Source organism: Bombus vosnesenskii, unplaced genomic scaffold (assembly GCF_011952255.1).
Source record: "Bombus vosnesenskii isolate JDL3184/JDL3185 unplaced genomic scaffold, Bvos_JDL3184-5_v1.1 scf7180000013403, whole genome shotgun sequence".
Taxonomy (NCBI): domain Eukaryota; kingdom Metazoa; phylum Arthropoda; class Insecta; order Hymenoptera; family Apidae; genus Bombus; species Bombus vosnesenskii.
Genome location: NW_022883026.1, coordinates 150,154 through 173,951, shown reverse-complemented (window position 1 = coordinate 173,951; position 23,798 = coordinate 150,154). Strand labels below are relative to the sequence as shown.

General features: G+C 32.3%; 1 protein-coding gene across 7 annotated transcripts in view; it reads left to right on the top strand.

Annotated features, from left to right (window-relative positions):
• LOC117237858 (tricalbin-1-like) overlaps nt 1-23,798 on the top strand; it is a 32,284-nt gene that overhangs the window by 7,142 nt on the left and 1,344 nt on the right. For 3 of the 7 annotated variants that reach the window (XM_033502250.1, XM_033502248.1, XM_033502249.1), the window contains 17 exons: nt 5,694-5,863; nt 13,029-13,279; nt 15,469-15,554; nt 16,331-16,520; nt 16,940-17,307; nt 17,690-17,918; nt 18,036-18,184; nt 18,519-18,613; nt 18,706-18,879; nt 19,200-19,397; nt 19,498-19,767; nt 21,919-22,092; nt 22,171-22,369; nt 22,468-22,691; nt 22,903-23,122; nt 23,290-23,410; nt 23,503-23,717. In XM_033502250.1, the coding sequence (XP_033358141.1) occupies nt 5,801-5,863; nt 13,029-13,279; nt 15,469-15,554; nt 16,331-16,520; nt 16,940-17,307; nt 17,690-17,918; nt 18,036-18,184; nt 18,519-18,613; nt 18,706-18,879; nt 19,200-19,397; nt 19,498-19,767; nt 21,919-22,092; nt 22,171-22,369; nt 22,468-22,691; nt 22,903-23,122; nt 23,290-23,410; nt 23,503-23,717 (3,226 nt within the window). In that variant the 5' untranslated portion in view covers nt 5,694-5,800. Of the gene's footprint in view, nt 1-412; nt 569-862; nt 1,025-5,693; nt 5,864-13,028; nt 13,280-15,468; nt 15,555-16,330; nt 16,521-16,939; nt 17,308-17,689; nt 17,919-18,035; nt 18,185-18,518; nt 18,614-18,705; nt 18,880-19,199; nt 19,398-19,497; nt 19,768-21,918; nt 22,093-22,170; nt 22,370-22,467; nt 22,692-22,902; nt 23,123-23,289; nt 23,411-23,502; nt 23,718-23,798 lie in introns of those variants that run through there. The other 4 variants (XM_033502247.1, XM_033502243.1, XM_033502244.1 and 1 more) reach the window with 4 other exon arrangements.

The following is a 23,798-nucleotide window of genomic DNA, read 5'->3' as shown; positions in this document are numbered from 1 at the left end:
TAGTTCTATTTGAAGTAACAAAGAGAAGAATCGAGTTTTATATATAATGAATCGGTGCGTTTACACAAAAGTAAATTTTTCTTTGAATTTCGATTAAAAATGTTAAAGTTTGAGGAATTTAATAAAATATATTTTATTAATACATTTTAGCTTATGAAATCATTCAAGATAATCCAAATCAGAATCGAAAATTGTTGTGCAATTATTCATTTCACTAGTCTACACTCTAAACTCTAGAGGAAGAAATCTTACTTGAAAAAATTTGTAAACTTTTCTTGAAGAAATTTCTTTCATTCTCTTTAATGCAATTGCAGAATTTTTAAATTATTCAGATAACGTTCAGAAACAATTCAAACGACGATAAAGACTTGAAGACGAAAATACAGTGAAAAACACTATGTGAAAATTGAGTAAATTTTTCAAAATATAATCTTCAGCTTAATAGTAGAGAAGAAAGCGTCACAGAACGATATTGAAAAATTTCAGTAACGTACTTACCTCGTGTCGAAAGAAAATTTTGTACAGCTTATCAAAGAGCAGTTATATTATATCACGAACTCCATCAATCGTAAGTGTTTTATTTTCTTCTTTCGAATTACTTCGAGGCACGACTTTTTCCTTGCTTATAGTATCATACGTATCATACGAAAATTCCCGAGTGAACACGTACATAGATTCAAATTAACAGCATCGTAAGAACACCGCTATCAAATATTTATCCTTAGAACGATGATTCATTAAAAAGAGCCGAGCAAGGCGAGGTTTCCAATGCCCGTATTTCTATTTAAAGATCGTTAAATCTATAGTCGTTTTGTGTACGATTTGTCAAAACATTCTTGGTTGGCTAATGTTTCTGTTCGAGGTCTTTAATCGATGATTTTATTAGAATAAAAGTGACGGCGGAATAGGACGCCACGGTGAGAGTATCACGGTGAAAATCAAGAAGTCGTTCGAAAAACAAGTATGCAGCTACTTTCCAGCTTTATGACGAGGCACCTGACACGAGGAACATCCTTAAAAAAAGGTATGGTACTTCGGTCCGAGCATCAGGTGAACACTCATTTAGAACAATAGCACCGTAATTACTACAACAGAAACACTAGCTTCTAGGACTACGTTTTTCTTTACTAGACTTCTCTTAGTCGTCGATTGTTTCCTTTCCTTTCTTTCCTTTCTTTCCGTCCTTTCTCTTGATACATAGATACTCAATAACGATTTTCTCACGATCAAAGGATGTATCGAAACTAAATTGTAACAATTTTTAGTGTATATTTTTCTATGGTATGGGCATGATTGTAACATATTCATTCATTTCGATTTCCAATTTTTCGTTTATAATTGGTACAAATTATAACAACTCACACAATATAAAATATCAAACAAGTTAAAGTTTGGTGTATATACATACATACTCAAAGAGGAAATATGCTATTTCACACTCATGTAACGCATCGTTGACTTGCATTACACGCTGAAAGAATGTATCTTGAACAAAAATAAGAAAGAATAAATAAATACAAGCTTAGTATGATACCATTCTATCAAAGGTAGAAAGCGCATGATCTACATTATTTGATCAATATGAACCGAAATATTCAAGTAAAGTTTGAAAGAAGGTCTTATAATCACGCGATATTAGTATTCTACGATCAGTGCGGATAGTGCGGTGATTCTTAATTAAAGCATTGCCTTTTGTATTCAACACATACACTTTCTGTAAGTGTGGCCCAACGAATGTTAATTGCAGTTCGAGCAGGTTTGAATATTTTGACGTACATACATAAATATATTTCAAATACACCGAAAACTGTCTACTTTTGGTCTTACGATAATAATCAGTACATGGTACTTTAATCGCTTCGCAAGCGTATACGAGATATATCGCGATACAATATTATTCGTACGATGGTCACGGACGAGTTATCCTGCAACGCAATACCGTTCGTATAACGGCATTACGAGATTACCGCATTACGATATGCCGCGAATCTGCTTTTCTGTAATTACAGCTTCTAATAAACAAACACGCGGGATAACTCGTCTGTGGTTACTGTACGAACAATATTGTGTCGTGAGGTATCTTGTTCGTGGTAGCGAAGCGGTTAATAGAGTAAGATATCTTAACGCCCCTTAGCGTTACATACCTATCATTTAAAAAATGTTGTGCCCTTTATTATTGTATTTTCGAAATAATGCACAGCTCAGAAAATGATCATGCAAAGGATTAAATATAGCGGTTGAAAAAATGCATTTTCAACACAGCACTTCTTTCGCGTTTTAACATAGCAGACAAAAGTTGTTTCCGGTGAATTCTGTAAACTCACATTGTGAATGTATCGTATGTAGAAATAATATTAGGGGACACTGCAAAGAAGATTTTTCTTTCAAAAATTGGCCATGTGCCTAAAAATTGCTACGTTTTTTAGAATTCGAAATCCAGCAATAATTACTGGATATCAATATGGTTGAAAAATAAAGAAGAAACATCAGGTTGATATCAATGAAGGATATCCGAAAGATTGAAATTGTTTGTAGATATGGAGATACGTTATAAAAACAGTACATTCTTTTCTATACCTGATATTTAAATAATTGTAATAAATGATTGAATTTTATATTAATTTCTATTCGTTTTATTTTTTTTTATCTGTTCGCACTTGAAAAGAATTGGCTTTTTGGCTTTAAAAAGTATGGATTCATAGTTCTGTAATCCGAGTACTGGAAAGTATGTTAACGCTTGGAAAGGTTGTGGTATCAATTTCTATGCAAGGGGCATTTGTAATGCCAAGGTCTTGTCCTCGATTGTTCCTGCTTGTAGCCTTAAGTATATCAGAGAGTGTATACGTACTGACGTTTCACTTTTTAGTCGTAAAATCATATCGTTCAGAAATCTGTAAACGAATCTAAGATCGTACGTAATATGTGTAGGGTAATACATATTGCCGTCCATTAAAAAAACAAAAACTATATATGTACATATCTAGTAGTAAAAAAAGTACACTGTTCTTTCAATTAAAAATTATCACACTTGTACCAACTCGTAGACTCCAATAACATTGAAAAATATGAAAAATATTCTATGAATATTACATATAATCACTTTTATCTTTTTAATATCGAATGTTAAAAAGCACATACATATGACAATCAGTTTTATCATAACCATTTTAATCATAATTACTAAATATATAATTTTCCAAATGCTCGTAATAATTATAAATTCATACATGTATGTATACAAGAAGGATTTATTTGTATTTAAAATTAACGAAAATTTTCTTTCTTTTATTCTTATAATTTTCTTGCTTTTATAAGCAGAGTGTATAAACGAATGCCGTTTATGAATGTTTTATGCAATTCAAATGAAATATAATGCCTTAGAAATTTAATAATTAACGAATTAGACAAATTTATTTCGTAACTGGTCAAAAATAATAAAATATCACCATATTTAGATTTATAGATTTAGTTTATCGATGTGCAAGTAGAAAACGAATAAATGTTAATGAATTCAATCAGTAAATTGTACCACGCACTAACATAATTAATCTTTTCTATTCAAAAAAAAAAATGATATTTTTTTCATTGAAATACAAACAATAAAAAAGGGATGTAAGATCGCAGATATCTTGTTTATCGGTTTCAATCTCGAAATCGCGTTCAGGATTCACGCGACGTTTACAGGGGACGAACATAAATCGAGGTAGACAACTTAACAAATGAATCAAGTAAACGCGACATTTCTCGAAGAGCGTCCTGAATTCATCGTACATGTAGATTGCGGTATCATTAATTGCGTCCAAACGACGTCCATCCTTGTACTTTCAGTAGGATTGTAATTGATATGCATAATAGTTGGGAAAACATTAGGCACGAAAGAATCCCAACATCGTATGAGAACATAGTCATTAACCGTGCGGTCAAAAAGAACCGAGTCGACTAAGGCATTTTATGTGAAAATGTGTTGTATGGATCGTACTTTAAAAAATTAACTTCCATGCATATCCATAATATTATAGCATAATATGTTGCATCTTTTTGGATTCAATCGCATCAACTTATCTACATATATTGGGTTGCTCGGAAAGTTCGTTCCGATTTTTAAAGAAAATTCAAACGCACCACATTTATATTTCGATATACATTTATTGAATTATATAGGTGCCATTTTGTTCCACAACCTTTCTTCATCTTTCACGTAGTTTGAATATTCCATTCCTTCTAGAGCCTTTCAGATTTTTCGGCGAAAAACTTTTCAATATGATTTTTTATGTCGACCAAAGAGTTAAAGTTTCTGCCATTAAGGGAATTTTGTAATGATCTAAATAGATACAAATCTGAGGGCACAATGTCTGGTGAATACAGTGGGTGGGATAGCACATCTCAACCAAGCTTCAACAGTTTTTGTAGAGTAGTCAAAGATACATGAAGCTGCGCATTATCCTGAAGAAACACGACGCCCTTCTGATTCGCTAGTTCTGGACATCTTTGTTCAATTGCCGTCTTTAATTCGTCTAATTGCGAGCAATATTTTTCCAAATTTATCGTTTGGTTGTTTGGTAGAAGCACGTAATACAGGATTCCTTTCCAATCACATCAGACACAGAGCATGACTTTCTTCGGATAAAGACTGGTTTTTGAGGTAAACAAAGGAGATTCATTCAGATTACAAATAATCCATGTTTTATCATCCATCACTATTTAGTTAAAAAATGAGGTCTCCTTGTTGCGTTTATAGAGTGAGTCACAAATGGAAATGCATCAGGTGTTTTTCCGTAATCGTTGGGAAGCCATACATCAAGCTTCACAAAATGCTCGTGGGTGGTGGATTTTGATATTTTTAACATTTCCGCTAATTCATGTATCGTATAGCGTGGGTTATTCTCGATCAGTGTTTTGATCTGATCTTCATCAATGGTGGAGGGTGTCCTTGATCTTCAAGATTGAAATCACCAGCTTTAAACTTACCAAACCACTTCCGCACCGTTCTTTCAGTTATAGCACCGTCATCATAAACAACGCATCTTGTTTGCTGCTTGTGTGATATTTTTGCCTTTCCGGTAGAAGAAAAGTATCAAATGCCTATGACACACTTTGTTTCCTCCCATATTTAAGAGCGTATAAAATTAACAAAAATTAAGGTATCCTAATCAAACTTTTTTCTAAACTTGCCTAAAATATCACCTTTTTATGTAATTTGTTTTCAATCATTCTGATATGTTCAGATCTGCCTTAATGTCACCTACCAAAAATCGGCACGAACTTTCCGAGCAACTCAATAATTTTGCTTAACTTTAGTAATTAAAAAAATACCTTTTGATATGTAATTTAATATCTAGTATTTAATAACTTGTAGAAAGTACTACTTCTTTCTTATACTTATTGTATTTATTACATTATTAATTATACTTATATGTAACTATAAATAAAATAATTACTTATTAATTGATGTATTTCATTTATTTTCTTCAACAACGAATAGCTCATTGTTAGATAAGAATATTGATTCTTAATCTTAATCATCTCTTTTCGCTTTATTTTATAAATCCATCGTACCTATATTGAACATACATACATGACTTAAGTTAATCGATTAGTGTTAAGCAGTTATAATTATAACAGAATATCATACGATTTTTCTGGAATAAGATTAATACTTAACTTCTTTGTTTGCCTTTCTTTCTTTTTTTCAGGAAAACGTGAAATTACTAGAGGCGGTAATTGTTCAGGTTGCATAGGAGGTCCAGCCAAAGCGATTAACGATACCATTCGATACAGTACTGTACCTGGGGATGCCAATATGATCCCTGAGGATACCGCACCCGACGAAGATTTCGCTTTAACTATTACTCAAAAATCTCAGGTGCGACAAATTCTTTTGTTTTATTCATAATGCATGTCGTACTTATCTACTACACACATCAAAGTTTGTGACACAAGATAAATGACAGACAAATTTTTCCATGTAAATGACATTAACAAGTGTCATTTAGTAGGAAATTGAATATTTTCCAGGTTGTAACATGTATAAATTTAATATTCTAATAGCAATAATAATAATAATAGTAGTAGTAATAGTAGTAGTAGTAGTAGTAGTAGTAGTAGTAGTAGTAGTAGTAGTAGTAGTAGTAGTAGTAGTAGTAGTAGTAGTAGTAGTAGTAGTAGTAGTAGTAGTAGTAGTAGTAGTAGTAGTAGCAGTAGCAATATATATAGGAAATACTTTCCAGTATTTAAATGTCCCTTCGCTAGTTTTACAAAATAAACACTTCTTTTCTTCGTCACTCACCCAAATATATATATACGTTCTCCAAGTTATTACACGTTGCTCTTGTTAATAGCGTTTGCTTTCCCTCCTTCCTTCTTTTCTTTAAATATTTTGATAAACCTCCTGTGGTTATTTTCCTATACTTCATATTGTATCTAGATCTTTGTATTTCACTCCATTGTTTGTCTTTCATCTTTTTTCCTCTTTGGTAGAATCTCTCTTGCATCCACCTTTCTCTCCCATAATTACTTTATTCCTTCTTGGCTATATCTACATTCTTTGAAGTGTTCCAGCATTTCTTTCAGTCTTTTACTATCTCCTTTTCCGGCTTTTCTTTCCTTTAGGCAGTGTTTGAAGAGGTTTTCTCCTCTATCTTCTTTTCGTATTTCATCGGTCATTTTGGAGATATAATCTGGCGTCTGTTGGTCCATAGTAGCATCCTAACATCCATCTAATATATCTTTCCAACTCCTTTCAACTTTCTAATATTCTAATATAAATGTTAATTAATATTTCTTATACTAGATCACATGAATACTTATTATATGTATAGAGCAGCGTTCACAATTGATCCAAAAATAAAATCCTTTTTTATTATCATTTGCCTGAAAAGATATTCAATTATAGTTACTCAGAATTATATCCATAATGTTTAAAGGATGAAGCGATATGGTAGAAAAAAAAGTTGAATGATTTCAAATGAAACTACACATGTGTATTTATATAATTTAACAAATTTATATTGATACTTTTTAATATCGTTCTCCGTTTATGGTCTTTAGATTGTTACCAACAACTTATTATTTACAATTAGCTGTAAATCAATCTATCTTGTACATTAAATGTTTAGGCTAATAATATAGATACCATTTTATCTCTTACATTATTTTGTAGCCAAAAGTCTTGATTATTTGAAAACTATTTCAAAAATATGTGTACTACTGAGTTATTACTCTCTTAATCTTTCATATACATGTATGCATTTGAAACGGTTAGCTATATTTAAACTAGATTACCGTGTATACACATATCATTATTATTTGATGAGAAGATCGCCTAAATTTTATTCATTGGACAGGATTATGAATATGTATACATTATACATACATATGTTTTCTTACGATCACATAGTTAATGAACATATTGAGATTAATAGTGTGCTTCTAATATTAATCGCCACCAGCTTTTGCCAACATATTAAATTATTCATTCGATAATACCGCAAAAAAGCTGTCATAATATGATATTTATTACAATTTTTCAACTACTTAATGTGTATGACTAAAAAATCGTGGATGCCACACCGCAATTAACAACCGATACTTGAAAGTTTCTATCTGTGGTACTTGATAAATTAGTACCTACCTATTAAAGTAAAAAATACGTATAAATATCTCGGTATGATAATGATCAAAATTGTTACGATACGAAATTACTATTGTTCATGAAAATCTCTCTTATTAACATTGTTTCATTTCATGCAAAATGCATTACACGCAGCTACATATATACATAATTCTAATGGTCCGTGTTCTTGCAACAGCGGTAGGAATTTTTTGATGGAATTTACGTGATTCGAATTGTCAACCTCACCAAAGGAACAGGCACACAAGAGATTTTCCGGGAAATATTCCTTGAGGGTTCTCGAGTAGATGCGACTGAACGTCGCGTCGCGTCGAGTCGGTTGAATCGTTGACTTGAAAATACATTGTGTATTATTTCTTATACTATATATACTTTCACGAAATTAAATTATTCCTTTATGAAAGAATTATAATTTATTAAAAAAAGAAACAGTAATATCTAGGGTAAGGGTAAGGGTAATGGGTAACGCTGAATTTAAATATAATTTATATAATAATAAAGGGAAATGTAATTATACGACTAATTACACGATTTCAATCCTAGTAAGAATGAAATGTTTACCGCTGGTAGAAAATTTGTAATTTTGCCTTTACATTACTTTACTAAACGACAAGTTTGTAATGTTACAGAATATACATCCGCTTATATAATGGATTCACCGTTCCCAACGTGTAATAGTGGGATATTTCAATCTTAAGTAATTAGATATTCATACTAGATGCAAAAGAAAAATTATTATATACGTGGGAAATACTCCAAGTAACGCTTTCCAGAGCGGAACTCGTGAGACTTGTTGAGTGATTTTTATCGCTGCATTCCTTACCTTGTCGACGCCACAGAGGAAAGAATCGGTCTCCCTATTAAGATGCGAATTCCTCGAAGAAAAAGTATTTATTTCTATCGCAAAAGGTCTTTATTCCTTGCACAATGTTAGTTCTACGAAAAAGAAAACAAATTTACCAAAACAAATTAATAATTGCAACACAAGAAGCAAACTAGAATATGTTAAAATATTATATTGAAATTTTAATGTTCTATTAACATTTATATTTAACGCAATAACGAATGTTTTTTACGGTATTGTTATTTATAATATACACTTGTTTCATTGACGACACTATTTCCATTGCTACACGCTAAGAAATTCCTTCAACTTTCGAAAATAGGTACAGTTAACATTCATAAATAAAACATATTATAGACCCGTTACACCCGATCACGTTCTACAATCTCTCAGGCGTCTATCGTTTGCAGGAAAATTGTCTCGAAAATTATTGTTCAGAAGTTATATTCTTTACACAATTTAGATACATCTGCTGCACTTAGAAATAATACCAATGCGACGCGATGCAAGGTACGTGCATATACGTATACGCTTAAGTATTCGTGAAGGTACAAATTGCGATGTAACATATTCGTCAGGTTTGATACGCTTTCAAAAATTCCAGGATATCCTCGTACGTTTGTTTACGCTACGCGGTCTCATTGTCGCGGCGTACACCAATGTGATTATCGTGATGGTATCATAAAACTGATCAAAACAGGGCAAGTTTATGTTATATTAATGCTTTTGTTATCATCCGTCGTATGTAAATGGCAAATGGTAAAGATGTACATTATCCAAGGATACCTGTTTCTTCTTGAAACGCCACAGATCGATATAATTATTTACGATCGATTTTGATCATAAATACGTTAGCATTGGGCGACTTTCTAATTAATGAAATGTTACGTTCTTGACAAGACAGATAGTATTACTATCATGCAAACGTACATAAAAGCTATAAGGCAAGTTCTTCTTCATGATGTGGATATCTAAAGTTTACCAGGTAGGATCGAAGGATACGTGAAAAGAATACGTTTGTACCAAACAAAACCAAGACCCTTCATCCCTAACGTTTTATTAATATATACTTTTAAATCTTCATTCATATTCAAACGTTAGTGCATTGATTTGATTACAACTTTTTTGATTATCTATTAAGACCTATTTGCGAGACTATACGCTTTTACAATTATTTATACATGATACATTAAGACATTATCTTCGTGCAAAAATATCGTGATTACTTTATTATGTGCTAATTAAAGAAAGATAGGGAAAAGACGATAACATTGACTTCGCTTCGATAATATTCAATATCAAATTTGGATATACGTACATAATGTAAATATTAATGTTTCCCTAGCGATTTATAGGGGTGTAAAACATTTTGTACGCAACCTTTCTATTCGAATCAATTACTTTCATTCGTACATCTTACAATTAATCTAAGCATTGTCAGCTTAATGACGTTTTCCATAACGTGACAAAGAATAGTTTCTTCCATACCTATATATACCTAATACTTACCTAATTGTAACAACTACAAATACATAATAATACGTGCACGCGATGTTGCGTGAGTATGTACATAGATACATGTACATATGTATACACTGGAAACGTTGTGGGTCGTGCACTGTATCCTCGCCACGTGAAAGTATACATAACAACTTTTATCGTATACGATTTTCGCTTTAATCCCTTTTTCACTAGGCTGATTTTTTCGTATATTTTCTCAAGAACGTATTTAATAACATTAAACTGCGCGTATGCATATGTATTTTACGTCGTTTGCAAAATACTAACATCACAAAATAAAGTTTACATTGATATTACAGAAGAACGGAAAATCACATAACCGATACAACGGATTAGATTATTCGGATAGTAGGTTATTCGTGTACAGGGCGCAAAAAAGGTAAGTGTGAAGAGGATCGTAGCGTGATTTTACACCTGACCGACGGAGATTTGTAGAAGCCGAAAAGTCTTATGCAAAGACGACCTTGACCTTGAAATTAAAAGTCAAATATTTTTTCATCGCAACAGATCCTACACATCACGAGTGTTACGACCGTTCGCGGAGAGACGCGGTCGCGAGGAAAACGCGTCAGCGAGAGGCGTAAATTCTCGCTACGATTCGGTGAATCGACGCCGCGAAGTAGTCGTTCCCCTGTTTCGGTTAGGATAACAGAGGTGGTTGATATGAATATGACACAGTAGTAAGTTATATTTCACCGTTTATTCCACAACTTATAACGAGAATAGTTACGCTGGTGCGTATGTACGAGATGAGTGACTGAGTGATCTGCGGGTGTGTATACCCGCTCGAAGGATGTTGACCGTTCGAAGGATGTGAAATCAGTACTCTTGGGAGACGATGCTGTCTCGGAGGAAAGCTAGGGATGGGTGTCTCTAGCGTACGGGACCATCGGATTTGTTGGTGCCGATGTTATTTAGGAGAGTGAGGGAATAGGCTTCGTTTTTAATTGGTTCAACGAAGGGTCTTAACCGCCCTCGAGGGAAAGTGGTTAGTGGGAGGAAAGTTACAGCGTACATGACAAAAACTAACTTTCCCTTGTCAAGCCGTGGTAGACAATAGTCTTTAGAAATTCTTCCGAACCAGATGTTTGTTTTGTTTGAAGGACCTTTCCTAGGAAATCTATGAAATTTATGGAAGGTCCTTGAAACTATGGAGGATACGCTGCGAGTATCCGAAGACATCTGGTTGTCATATTGCCTGCGGTGTGTGGCCTCGGCTAGGTAGAGTGTTACGCGACGTAACAACGAGGAACAAAAGTCTCAAAGGAACCATGGGTCGCAAATAACCCCTTCTCCCGGAGAAAAAACGTTAAAGTTTTAATAATTCTGAAACTGGCTTTATTCACAATGTGTTAACGTTCTGCAGTCAGCAGTGCAAGAAAAGTAACATCTATTGATACAGGTTAATACCCTAAATATATTATTATATATTGTGTATCTTCCTTTCTTTGTTTTCTTTCTTTGGTATTTAAGCAGTTCCGAACTCACTTCTCATTCTGGTTAACCTTCTCCACCAAATTACGTATAATCCCTCTTTCACTCGATAATAAGTGCCATGTTCAATTCGATATATTCCACTTCGGCTTCTTTTCCATGGTTGATTTGATAGATATTCCAGATAGCATTCTGATAGGTGTTCATGATCTTAAGTAAAACACAATAAAATTGATCGTAAGCGACGCAAAATATACTCAATTTGACATTACTTTTCAACGGATGCAAATTATTAAATCGAACTCTGAACGACATATTTTACTCTGCAAAGAAGGAAGTCCGGTAGTGTCGACTCTGGGAAACGAGGAGATGATTCATCGGGAGCGTAATTTGCCAAGGAGTCGTAAACGTAAAAATCGCAAATATACTGCACTTGTTCTATAACAAGTATCTAGGTACATAATTCCTGTCCATTTCTTTTTAAATCTTTAAAATTATTACACGTGGTCTTTCGCGAGCACAAATCCTTGCATCAGTTGATTGAGGATGCTACTGTATTCATTACGCGGTCCAAAAAGCGTAGTTGCAACTTAAGTAGTATCCAATGGAAAAAATTTCGTCGAGCAATATAGCTATTTGGAGTGCTTGAACGCGTCGAATTTTATAAAATTCGTATTCACCGATGATTGAGTCTACAACTATTCTATGTAAATGTATGTTCTTCTTTGGAGATGCGGAGCCGATTCGATCTTCGATATGGATTTAAATGTTGCAATATTAATTCTTTGTCATCGAATTGTTACCTTAGTTGCTGGAAATCTCATTGTCGCGGAACCTTTTCTGCGCATGGGGGTCTTCTATTACTCATATGTCTCTAGTTTAAGAATTATTGAAAATTTAACATTTTCTTTCCGGGAGAAGGGATCATTTGCAATCCATGGCTTCCTCGAGACTTTTGTTCTTCATGATGAATAGAATATGTTGCAATGAAAACAAAAATTTGACTCCGAATTTCAAGTGTAGAATCACGCTACGAACCTCTTTACACTTACATTCTTTACACCCTGTACAATGATACTTCTTTCATTTTTATCCATGTAAAAAATATTAAAAAATCATTACAAATGTTACGTTTTAAGCCTTATCATTACCCAGCAATATCATCAAATTTTTACCACGTTTAACATTTAATAGCATGTTTTTACATTAAAGAGCAATCAAAGAGCAAGTTATATCAATATAACTGGAAAATGTTGTATACCATCGAAACAAGTGATTACAAATATAAATGTTACATCTATAAATGCAAGATTAAAAATAATTCACCCTCGAATAATATTCGAAGAAGAAACTATAGCAAATATGTACAATATACCTACTTACTCTTTCTGTAAATATGTATCGATAAAATAAAATAAAATGTTCTTCATGGAACATAGTATCGCCATGAATAATGGAACAATGCTGTTTTTACTTGTTAGTTGACTGTACATAAAATATAATGTTGCTTCGATCAAGAAATACAATAATCAATATATTTAATACCATCTTTATGTTTTAACGTGATATTTTCGTTAAGAACAATAATTTTTTTTACAGAGAGATATAGAAGCCATTCGTGGTGCTTTATACCTTGGTGTGGCTTTTACGATTGCGTGGGTGATAGGTGCAGCAGATTTATCAATAGCATGGCTAATGTTAGTGCTAGCACTAGCATCGACAATACTTAAAACAAGGATGTCCCGTTTTCTTGAATCGACCGTTCAACACGAATTAGCCAGGCTACGTCGAAAAAGAACTTTATACAAGGATGAAACTGCTGAATGGCTAAGTTTACTTCTGAATAAATGGTAATCATGTACTTTTATAAATATACGTAGTAGGTATATATAATTATCGAATAACTGACCTTCTTTATTATCATTTCGTAAAGAAAGTTGAAATCGCTTCATGCATAAAATAACTGCAGTTCCTTAGAGTAAAAAATATCTCTCTTAAACCTAATTTGTATAACAATAAACTTAAAACTTTGCCATGATGTTAATGGAAAACGATATTAATTATTATATGCCTATATTCATAATTATTAATTACTGTGTTGTTTATTTCTTGAATATCAAATAAGACTAAAAGGCAACAAAAGTAGCTGTATTTATCTACTGCAAAGTATCTCGATGATACTTTTTTTATTTGAAATGCTCTACCTACGCGACATAAATTCCATTCTTTTTTCCGACATTAAATCGTTTCTGTCAATCTTTATCGTAATACCTTATAATATTACATTTACAGTGCCGTACGAACCGAGAACTAATAAAATCAAATTCAATTTATCAACGAACATACATTTATATATGTACATAAATCGAAATTATCCATCTTGTATTCGTTCGTGTGCGTGATCGTTAAAGCCTCGAATATGTCTTGTAGGTGAACGAACGTAGTTCAAGAATCAATAGTATGCGGGTATTTGTAAATATTCCACATTCCACGAGTGCAACCATTGCCTTTCACATTTCACCGCGTATTTCATACGTATGGATACTGTTGCTGCTGATATGTAGTTGACAAAATTAGATTTCGAATAGCAACCTCTGTTCATATTCTAATATGCTTATTCTGAAGTTATTTCTTTTTTGATACGTATATATACATATGTACCTCCTATCTCCTCGTAACAAATATCAATATATACGGTGTATTTTGAAGCTAATAGCTTTAAAAGATTTCAATTCAACAACAATAGTAATTACATTGAAATTGAAAGTAATTCTGAACGATATTGAATCTTTGCCTCGCAATATATTGCGCCCGCCAAATCATGTATCGTGCTTAAGTAAAACAGTTCAAGCGAACAGTAATAGCTACAACGCAACATTTTTTCGCTTGTTGAAATTGCTCAAGGATACTAAAATAACACATAAGAGCTCGACTGGGAAAATGTAAAAGCAATACTACTTACTTGAATAGTTGATAGACTCGTTCAAGCGTCTCTAGCCATCGAGCAATTCTTACCAATTTTCTTATTAGTATTATGCGTTTACTATTGTAATCCTTACTATTGCAAACTAAAAAGACAGTGGAAAATAAAGAAATCAACCATTTACGAGGAAAAATGATGTACGAATCGAACGAAATGATCGAATTTTATATTTCAGAAAATATACATAATTTCTTTTAAATAAAATTCAATTCCATTACAAGAATCTGTAAGCTTCTAAACATTAAAACAACTTACTATCCGTAATCATAAAGATTTAGTAATACAACCTTAAAAATATTTTATGCTTGAATAAGAATGTATATAATAATAAGGATATAATATGATTATAATTTATTATGTGTACAATTAGGTGGAACAAGTATTCCAAAATCACGTAAGAATGTTTTCATGTAAAAAATACGTGAAATTAATATTTAATAAATTTAAGCTGGCAAAACATCTATTTATATTAAATACGTATACGTGTATCAAGTAAGTCAAGGCGAATGATAAAATTCGCAAGTTTCTCGCTGAAAGCTAGGAAATTACCAGCATTATCAATACACTGAATTATTAATGTTGATCTATAGCCCATTTTACTTGATTTCGAAATTTTCTTGATTATAATCAAAACACTGAGATAATTAGACAATGCTTTTAATTATGACAAATATAGGTATCCTACATACAAATTACTAAAATCTGTACCGATAAATACTTCGCCTTTGATTAAAATTCATTTCTATGGCCATTTTGATAAAATTAACAAATTGAAATATACATATTTCTTTAATCGAGTAAAATTTTATTTTTTAAGATTCAAAATCGATTTGTCTCAATTTTATGAAGATTAATTTCTAACAACTTATTGTTAATGTTATTAAAATAATATTTAAATATTGAGCTTTCTATTTAGTGATCTTTGAATGTTAATTGTTTATATAATGTTATATTAATGTTGAGTCAAGAACTAATTACCTCTAAACGTACATACATATGTATCAATATAATATTTTTCTCTCGTATCTACAACTTACTATCTCATTTGTAACGTAGGTGGAGATTTAGCGCCACCAGTATATTTTCTTTAGCAAAAGAAAGACTGGAACCTCTTCTAAATGAAGCCAAGCCTGGAATACTTGGTGAGTTTCGTCGCAATATGTAATTATAATTAGCTAGTAAAATATTGTAGATTATGCTATTTAAAGCTTTTGTAGGATAGAACTGTTTACAATATAAAATAATCAGTTAAACAGTAAAATTTATTGTAAATAAGCACGTAATATAAGAGAATATCTATTAGAAAAATAATATTTAAGAACAATTCGCAAACTGCTATCCAGTTTTGAAATTCGGAATTAAAGATATAGTGTTAGTATGCTTCGTATATATTAAATTAAAACTAACATAGTAAATACCTACAAGATACCTTTTTTGACTAATTCTAGATCTCAGAGTAATTTATACCAAATTGCGTAATGCTCTTCCTTCTTCCTTTCTTCTTAACATAATAGTTGACATTTTTAACATTTTTGATAAATCGTCACCTTAGTTCTTAACTTTCTTAGTTAATTCCACTTTTCCACATATCCACATATGTCGCATTGGTATAAAAAATACAAATTCATAATAATATGACGAAGATTATACCAGAAATGCAATAGATATTCAGGTCATTTAAATCCGAATTTCATACAATTATATTAAACTTATTAATAATAAACTTTAACTTCAGTTTTATCAGCTTATAAACGAGTGGAGGTAGACAACGATTAAGGACTAGAGCAACAAAGTACCATCTCTAATTTCTGCAAGAACATAAACTTAATGAGATTGATCATTTATAGGAAACTTTACCGTTGATTTAAATATTTATGAATTTATAAAAGAATAATTTCAATGGAAAACATCATTCTAGGACCATTGGAATTAAGAGAGCTCACATTTGGCGAGCAAACCCCATGCGTCACACGCATAAGAACGGTAGATTATGCGAACAACGATGACGATTGTCAAACAAGACAAATGAAATTATCAATCGAAGCTGACTTACGCCTCGATTGCGAGCAATTTCGTATGCTCATCACAACAAGACTATTTGGAAAAGGGTTAGTATATAGTATACCATCTACGTGTATAACAAATGTATAACAAACACGTATAACACAATTAGTATAGAAAAGAAAGTAAGATTCGATTACATTCGTAATAATTTCAAAAGCCTTCAATTTTTTCGTTTTAACAAAAAGAGAATATAGTTTTCGGAAAATGAAATCCGCTGCTACTTTTCTTCACTACTGTTACTACTTACTAATTATACTTTGCACGAGAGAGAAAAAGATATTACAAATATTTTCGAAAACCATAAAATAATATAATATAATATAATTAAAATATTATTTTTATTTTTATTATTATTATCATATAATTGAAAAATATAATTTTTTACTTACTGTATGTATTACTTACTGTAATAGCTGATTCTCTGATCTTATTACGTTTCAAAAAGTTTAATCTGGAATTAAAGGGTTGGCATGGACATCGATCTGGCCGTGGAGAAACTGTCTCTCTCGGGTACCATTCTTGCCACCCTAACTCTTGATTCCATGGCACCGTTTCCTCACGCAACATCTTTAAGCGTGAGTTTCTTAGAGAAACCGGATGTTTGGTTCAGCGTGAGAATCTTGCGAGCAGTACAAATGATGGAATTACCTTTAATTAAGACGTGGATTCATGCGGTGGTCACGGACGCTTTGGCTAATTGGATCGTCGATCCGGGTCACTTAGAGATGAATCTGAGAGCTCAAGAACGACCTGGACCCAGATTCGATTCACTAACTAATTCTATACCACAAGGAGTGCTTACCATCGTTTTGTCTCAAAATGGATGTTCAGGTACTGCAAATTATCGAAACGATTTAATAAACGACATACAAAAATCTACAGAATCTACATATTAGTAGTACGAAAAGAGGGTATATCAAATATTCAAAAGAAAAAAGGAAAATTAATAGAGAAGAAATTAAAATCTTAAGTAGTGAATAGAAAATATTACAGTTTAATAGCAAGTACAGTTTAAAAGCAAATACAAATAAGTTTATGGTTCGAATGAAATCCTAAGCGCAATCATGAGACTGCAACATACAGAAAAGTTGCGTATATTATCTCGTGAAATAATATTATATTGCAATTCTGGAAATATAATTTGCTGTTTCTCAAAATGCTATTTCATAAAAAGAAAAAAAGAAAAATAGTGTTTGCGTTTTTTAATTCATAGCTCCCATCATCGCGGACGAAGTGAGATGGCTCGTGGTAACATTAGGAGATCAAAGGCGAATCGTAACTCTTTTGAATTCCACGTGGAACGAGAACATATCTTTCTTAATGAGTGTCTTGGATAACGAGAAAGTCTCTATCAAATTAAAAGCAAAACGACTTGTCAGCACCGTCACACTGGCTCAGTTCGAACTCGCACTCGGAGCATATAATTGGGATAACTCACAAGTGTAAGTTAATACACAGCTTACAAATCAGTTACATCAGCTTAAGACTACAGGAAAAGTAACAATATGAACTGAAGAATACACATTTATATACACAATTTTAACATTTTCATCCGGAAGTATCGAAACCGTATTACAACCAAAGAAACCGTCCCGGACCAGTGCTAACATTCCAAACATCAATGCCCGATTAGAATATACTGCGCTACCAAAACTGGATCCAGACTTGCCACAACCGGAATTGATAGAAGATAATTCATACTTGTCAGGTAACTAAAATTTTTTATATTTTTGAGATGTTATTCTATCTGATATTTTGAGTGTCACGAAAGTATACCAATTGAACGCAAAAGTCAGGTAAAATGAAACAAACATTGTAACATTGGTATTTCAAATTCGTAGCTTTCAGACATGATCTTTTACTATCCCATACTTCATTTACCTTTATTAAAATACGACACACAATCATTAATCTATATATTTTTTGTGTTTCAATATTCTGATACTTTGCATTACCATTGAATGATGATACATATTTGATAAATTTGATGTGACTCGTTATGTGTATCCATATGTAAATTCGTGTATAAATATCATTTTCAGGAGTACTTGTCGTTTATATTCATTCAGCGGACAATCTAAATAGTGGCAATTCCCACTGTAATCCTTATTGTATATTATTCAACAATCGTAAAAAGGTACGCTTTTACATATCCCTTATTATAAAAGAGAGACTTGTTAATTCGATTTCCTATTCTACCCATCTAAATACTGTTTATTTAACATTCAGGTAAAAACAACGCATTACATTCGAAGCACTACATCACCGTGTTGGGAATCGAGAGCACAATTTCTTGTTCAAGATTATACTCAAGTGTCTCTAAGTTTTGTCGTATACTCTTGGAATATATCCAAATCGATTGATGGCGATATGCTTGGGCTCGCTATATTATCTTTATCTCAAGTAAGATTGCATAATTATTATGCAGAAATAACATTTTGGTATATAAATTTTTTGACAAGTATTTCAAGTATTTATCAGATATTTGTTACATAGAATACTTGAAATTACACTTCAAAACATATCATAAGGTGTGAATGCTCTTTGATATAGTTCATCAAAAACACGAATAATATACATCATTCATCTTCAATTCGCGTCGAGATAGAGCAAATATTCTAAGAAATTTGTTCGGGGAAATGTTTACACATTTGTATAATTGGTTTTAATTGGTTTTATTGTGCTACACGGATCTAATTAACTAACAATATGTTATTGTTTAGGAAAATATATGGACAGTTAGAAAAGAATTGATCCTCAGTGGATCGAACATTACGTCAACAATGACCGTTTCTGTATTATTCTACCCTGTTAAAAGTATACAGCAAATAATCACTAGCCGAAGAAGTAGTTTGATTTTTCCAACATCAGACGAGGAGCCAAAATCTAAAAGAAACAGTCTACCGTGGATGCAACAGGCAGTTAGTACAATCGATGAAAACAATTACATACGCGTATTTATTAACACCGGTATAAATGATACTTCATCTTTACTTTCTTACGTATTATCTGTTTCTTCAGAAATTATTATTAACTCACAAGGATATAGATCCCGCCTCATCGGATGTATCCAGTTTACTTTCCACTGGAAGTGGACTAATGGAAGTGACACTAATACGCGCGAAAGATCTTGTTGCGAAAGATCTAAATGGTTTCAGCGATCCTTTCTGTGAACTGAAACTAAATAATGAAACAAAGTATAAAAGCAGCATAAAGAAGAAAACGCTGAATCCTTGCTGGGATGAAAGTTCCATCATGGGTTTGCCCAGAATCGGCGAAACTTTGGATGTCGTAAGATTTCTATTTATACAGCGTATTTAAAAAAGGTCCGACGCTTAAGTTGGACTTATAATATTCATCAAGAGAAATATAAAACGTTTGATCGATACAGGTCCTAAAAACAATTTTTTCGATGCAAAATCAACTTTCATTATTAGCGTTCGATATCATGAGTAAGCTTTCGCAATACATTGGATATACAAACTTAGAAGACGCAAATGTAGGATAATATGGCATAAATCTTCATATTTCTAAATATTCGATATACTATCCTCCTATTTCTATATAAAACTGATATCTGTGGATCGCACGTTCCTTCCATACCATATATTTTCTTTTCGTTATCGTAAATGCAGCACATTATTTATCGGCAATGAGTAGACCAAAGCTTTTAAATGAGTATACGGCTATGGAGGTTTTTTTTGACTGTATACACGATCATTGCAAATACCATACACAAAATGCATTTTCATGTTAACACATTTCATTTTCGACTATACTTGCACTGTAGAACCTCGGATCGGCTTAATTGGAGGACGCGACCAAGATAAATTGATGCCCAACGGATAATAATCGAACCCCGAAGGGAAATAAGTGACAACATGTTTCCTATACTAAAACAAGCTCTTTATTTTTTAGAAGATCTATTTCCTTTTACAATATAATCATTTTTTTATTTATAATATAATTATTTATTATATTATATAATCAATTTATTTTTTCAATTTCGCACATACATGTGCTTTATTACGGCAACTTTTCAATCATATGGTATACATATACAAGCGTTTGTTATTAGTAAACAGAAGATTTCGGATAATCGCAAATAGATTAATCGAAGTCCTATTGTACATTAAATGTGTTGCGAGGAAATTCATTCATGATACCGAACATTAAATAATGAATAAGGTAAGTGTACAGATCAAACTCAACATCTTCGACTTCGATGATTTTTTAATATGTGGTGGGGAATAGGAGTATGATTTTGAATAAGTTTTTCCTATAGATATCACTAACGGTCAGCCTTAGTTTCCAAGATATTCGCGAAAAACAGTCAGGTACCAGTACAGGTAATTCTGCCTATGGCTGTGTTTGCTGTAGCAGCTGCGTTAGTATGTATTAGTTGTCGGCGGCAGACCGCTTAACTTCTGTTTATAAATAAGGATCGGGCGAGCTTAAGCGATCGGCTATCAATATTGACGTGCTGCCATAGATGCACAACTATAGGCAGAATTCGTTGTAGTAGTTCCGATTTTTTGCGAATATCTTGAAAACCGTATACGATGCCGCCAGCTATATATATAGGAAAAGATTATTCAGAGTGATGCCCCACCATTAAAAATCCACATATCCTGATACCGAAATAGGAGAAATTGAGTTCGATCTGTACATTTACCATAAATAATGAAAACCAATTTTACATCGAAAGAATTGCTTTTAGAACCTATGTTGATTGAATTCTTTTTACTCCTCTCGGTAAGTACTACTAACTCTTCAAGTATCGGCCTACTTTTTAACATACTGCACTTTCTCATAGTATAGATATATATTCAATGAATGATAATATTAATAAAATGGCAATATAAGACAACGTCATAACCATAAGAAACCGTGTAATAGGCTACACGGACAGGCTACACATCAGATATAATGCCGCGGCAATCGATTAATACAAACACGCACGCCAAATTACAAATAAACATCCGAAACATACTTGAAAACCGATAACTATAGGACAAAACAATACACACCGATAAACAATTACATGTAGTGAACTCCATATCATATTTATAAACAAAAGAAGAAAGAAAATCTATGGAAAAAAGAGAATGTGACAATAGTATACAATAGTCATATCCGTTACAGGTATCACAAGAAAAAAATTTCTCCATCCACCTTACACAATAGGTATAAACACACACATTCATCCAAACATATAAAAAGTTACAATACTCTAAACGTCAACAATAATCAAACAAACACTACAGCAGTAACAGAAGAACGTATGAATCGGTGAACAAGAATTCGTCATATAACCTTTAAAATCACAAAAGCGTGAATGAAGATAGTAATAATTTAATTAATTATCAAATGATATTAATAATAATATGTAGAAGGGAAAGAATAATAAATACGATACTTTTATGCTATTTTTTCACGTAGGTATTATGGGATCATGATACTTTTGGTATGAGGGATTATCTTGGAAAAGTATCATTGACTCTCGATGACATTAGAAAATTATCAAGCAGCGATCAGTCCCATTGGTTGGTGTTACGGGAAACCAAAACGGGATCTGTAGAGTTGAAAATTAAAGTTTTATCCGAAGAGTGCGAGGTACATATTACCACATTTTTGTTTCAAAAAAAAAAAAAGCAACATTTCAAACTGCCTATTTGATATTTTTTCATCTAGTCTCAAAGCACATATGCAGCCAGCAATATCAGCGAAAGTTCAACCCAATTAAATATTGAAAGTTCTGAAACGGTGTCAAACATTATAAGAAGACCTTCGATGGAAAAGTCAAAAATGAGATTGCATTTAGACGTTGTACCACCACCGCCGCCCCCGCGTACAATTACCTTATTAAAACCAATTATTTCTAGTCAATCCGGTGAATTATTTTCCAAGAGTTTAACATAATATAAAATTTGTATAAAGGTTTTTTTATCTCGTTGATTACTTATTTCCAATCTAAATTATTTGAAATAGACAAAGCTAGTATTGGAAGTAAAGACTCCAACGAAATGAATGGAACCGAGAATTCGTGGGTGCCTAGTGTTGTCACAGAATCCATAACAGGTGTAATTGATGAAACTGACACGTCAAAGTTAAGAGAGCGACCATCTCCTCACAACAGTTTAACCCCAAGTCCAGAACAGAATTTCGGCAAAAAATTGCCACAATATAACAGTTTTCGCGTTATGAAACAAAAGGTGATCATAATAATCAATAAAATAAATATTGTCCAATCTGCATACATATATGTAATTAATATATTTATTTTTAAAATTAAAATACATGTGTATAATAACGTTGACTTGACAAACGATAATCTAAAATATTACTATAGCCGATAGCGTAAATAATAAAATTGAAGGTTATTTAAATTATTTATTTATCATTAATTATTATGAATGATTTTAGGTGAAAAGAGGATTAAAACTTCGTAGATTTCGTTCTGAAGTAAACATAGAGGACAAACATGAATCAAAAGGCGTAACATTGAGTTTGGAACCTAGAGGTGGAGGAGAAGCTGATGCTACAGAACTTTTACAAGGATCTGGTTTAGCGCATGCTATATCACAACCTGATATGCTTGGCAGAATAAGACAACCTAGTCCGCGTTTAAGATTAAGACCAAATGGTACGTAAATTTTACAATTAACATAGTTATATTAACAATTAACATAGTACATACAATAATGTGCTTTGCTTTGTAAGATTTCACGAAATTAGACATCATATATTGTATCAATGACTGAACCTCTAACATGTCATGTTTATATTACTTATATGTATAACCAACATCAGAATTAAAAGTTGTCAATGGCACTAAAGAAAAATACTCGGGAATAGAAGGAAAAGTTTTACAAGCTCAAGGTCTTCATGTCGCACATATCGCTCAACTATATTGTAGGATAAAGCTTCAAATGTAGGTACTTATATATATATATATGTGCCTGCAGGCGCAAAAATATGAATATTAATACAAAAAATAATATAAAAATCCTTTATATTTATTAGATGTACCAGTCCCGATAAAATTACATCTTCGACAAATAGTGGTAAAACATTAGCGAAATCTCGGCTTTTACCTGCAATGCCTAACCCGCAGTTCAGTATAGACTTTCACATAGAAGGTGATAATGTTCCCAGGCAGTCTTTGTTAATATTTGAGATCAGAAGTGCTAGTAAAGAATTATTAGCTAGCCGGCGTATCACTCTTCATGAATTATTAGGTAGGTTTAAATATAATTTACTTTGCACTTTGATATAAAAACTAGTTTGAAATGAGTAAATAAATAACAATCCTTACAAGA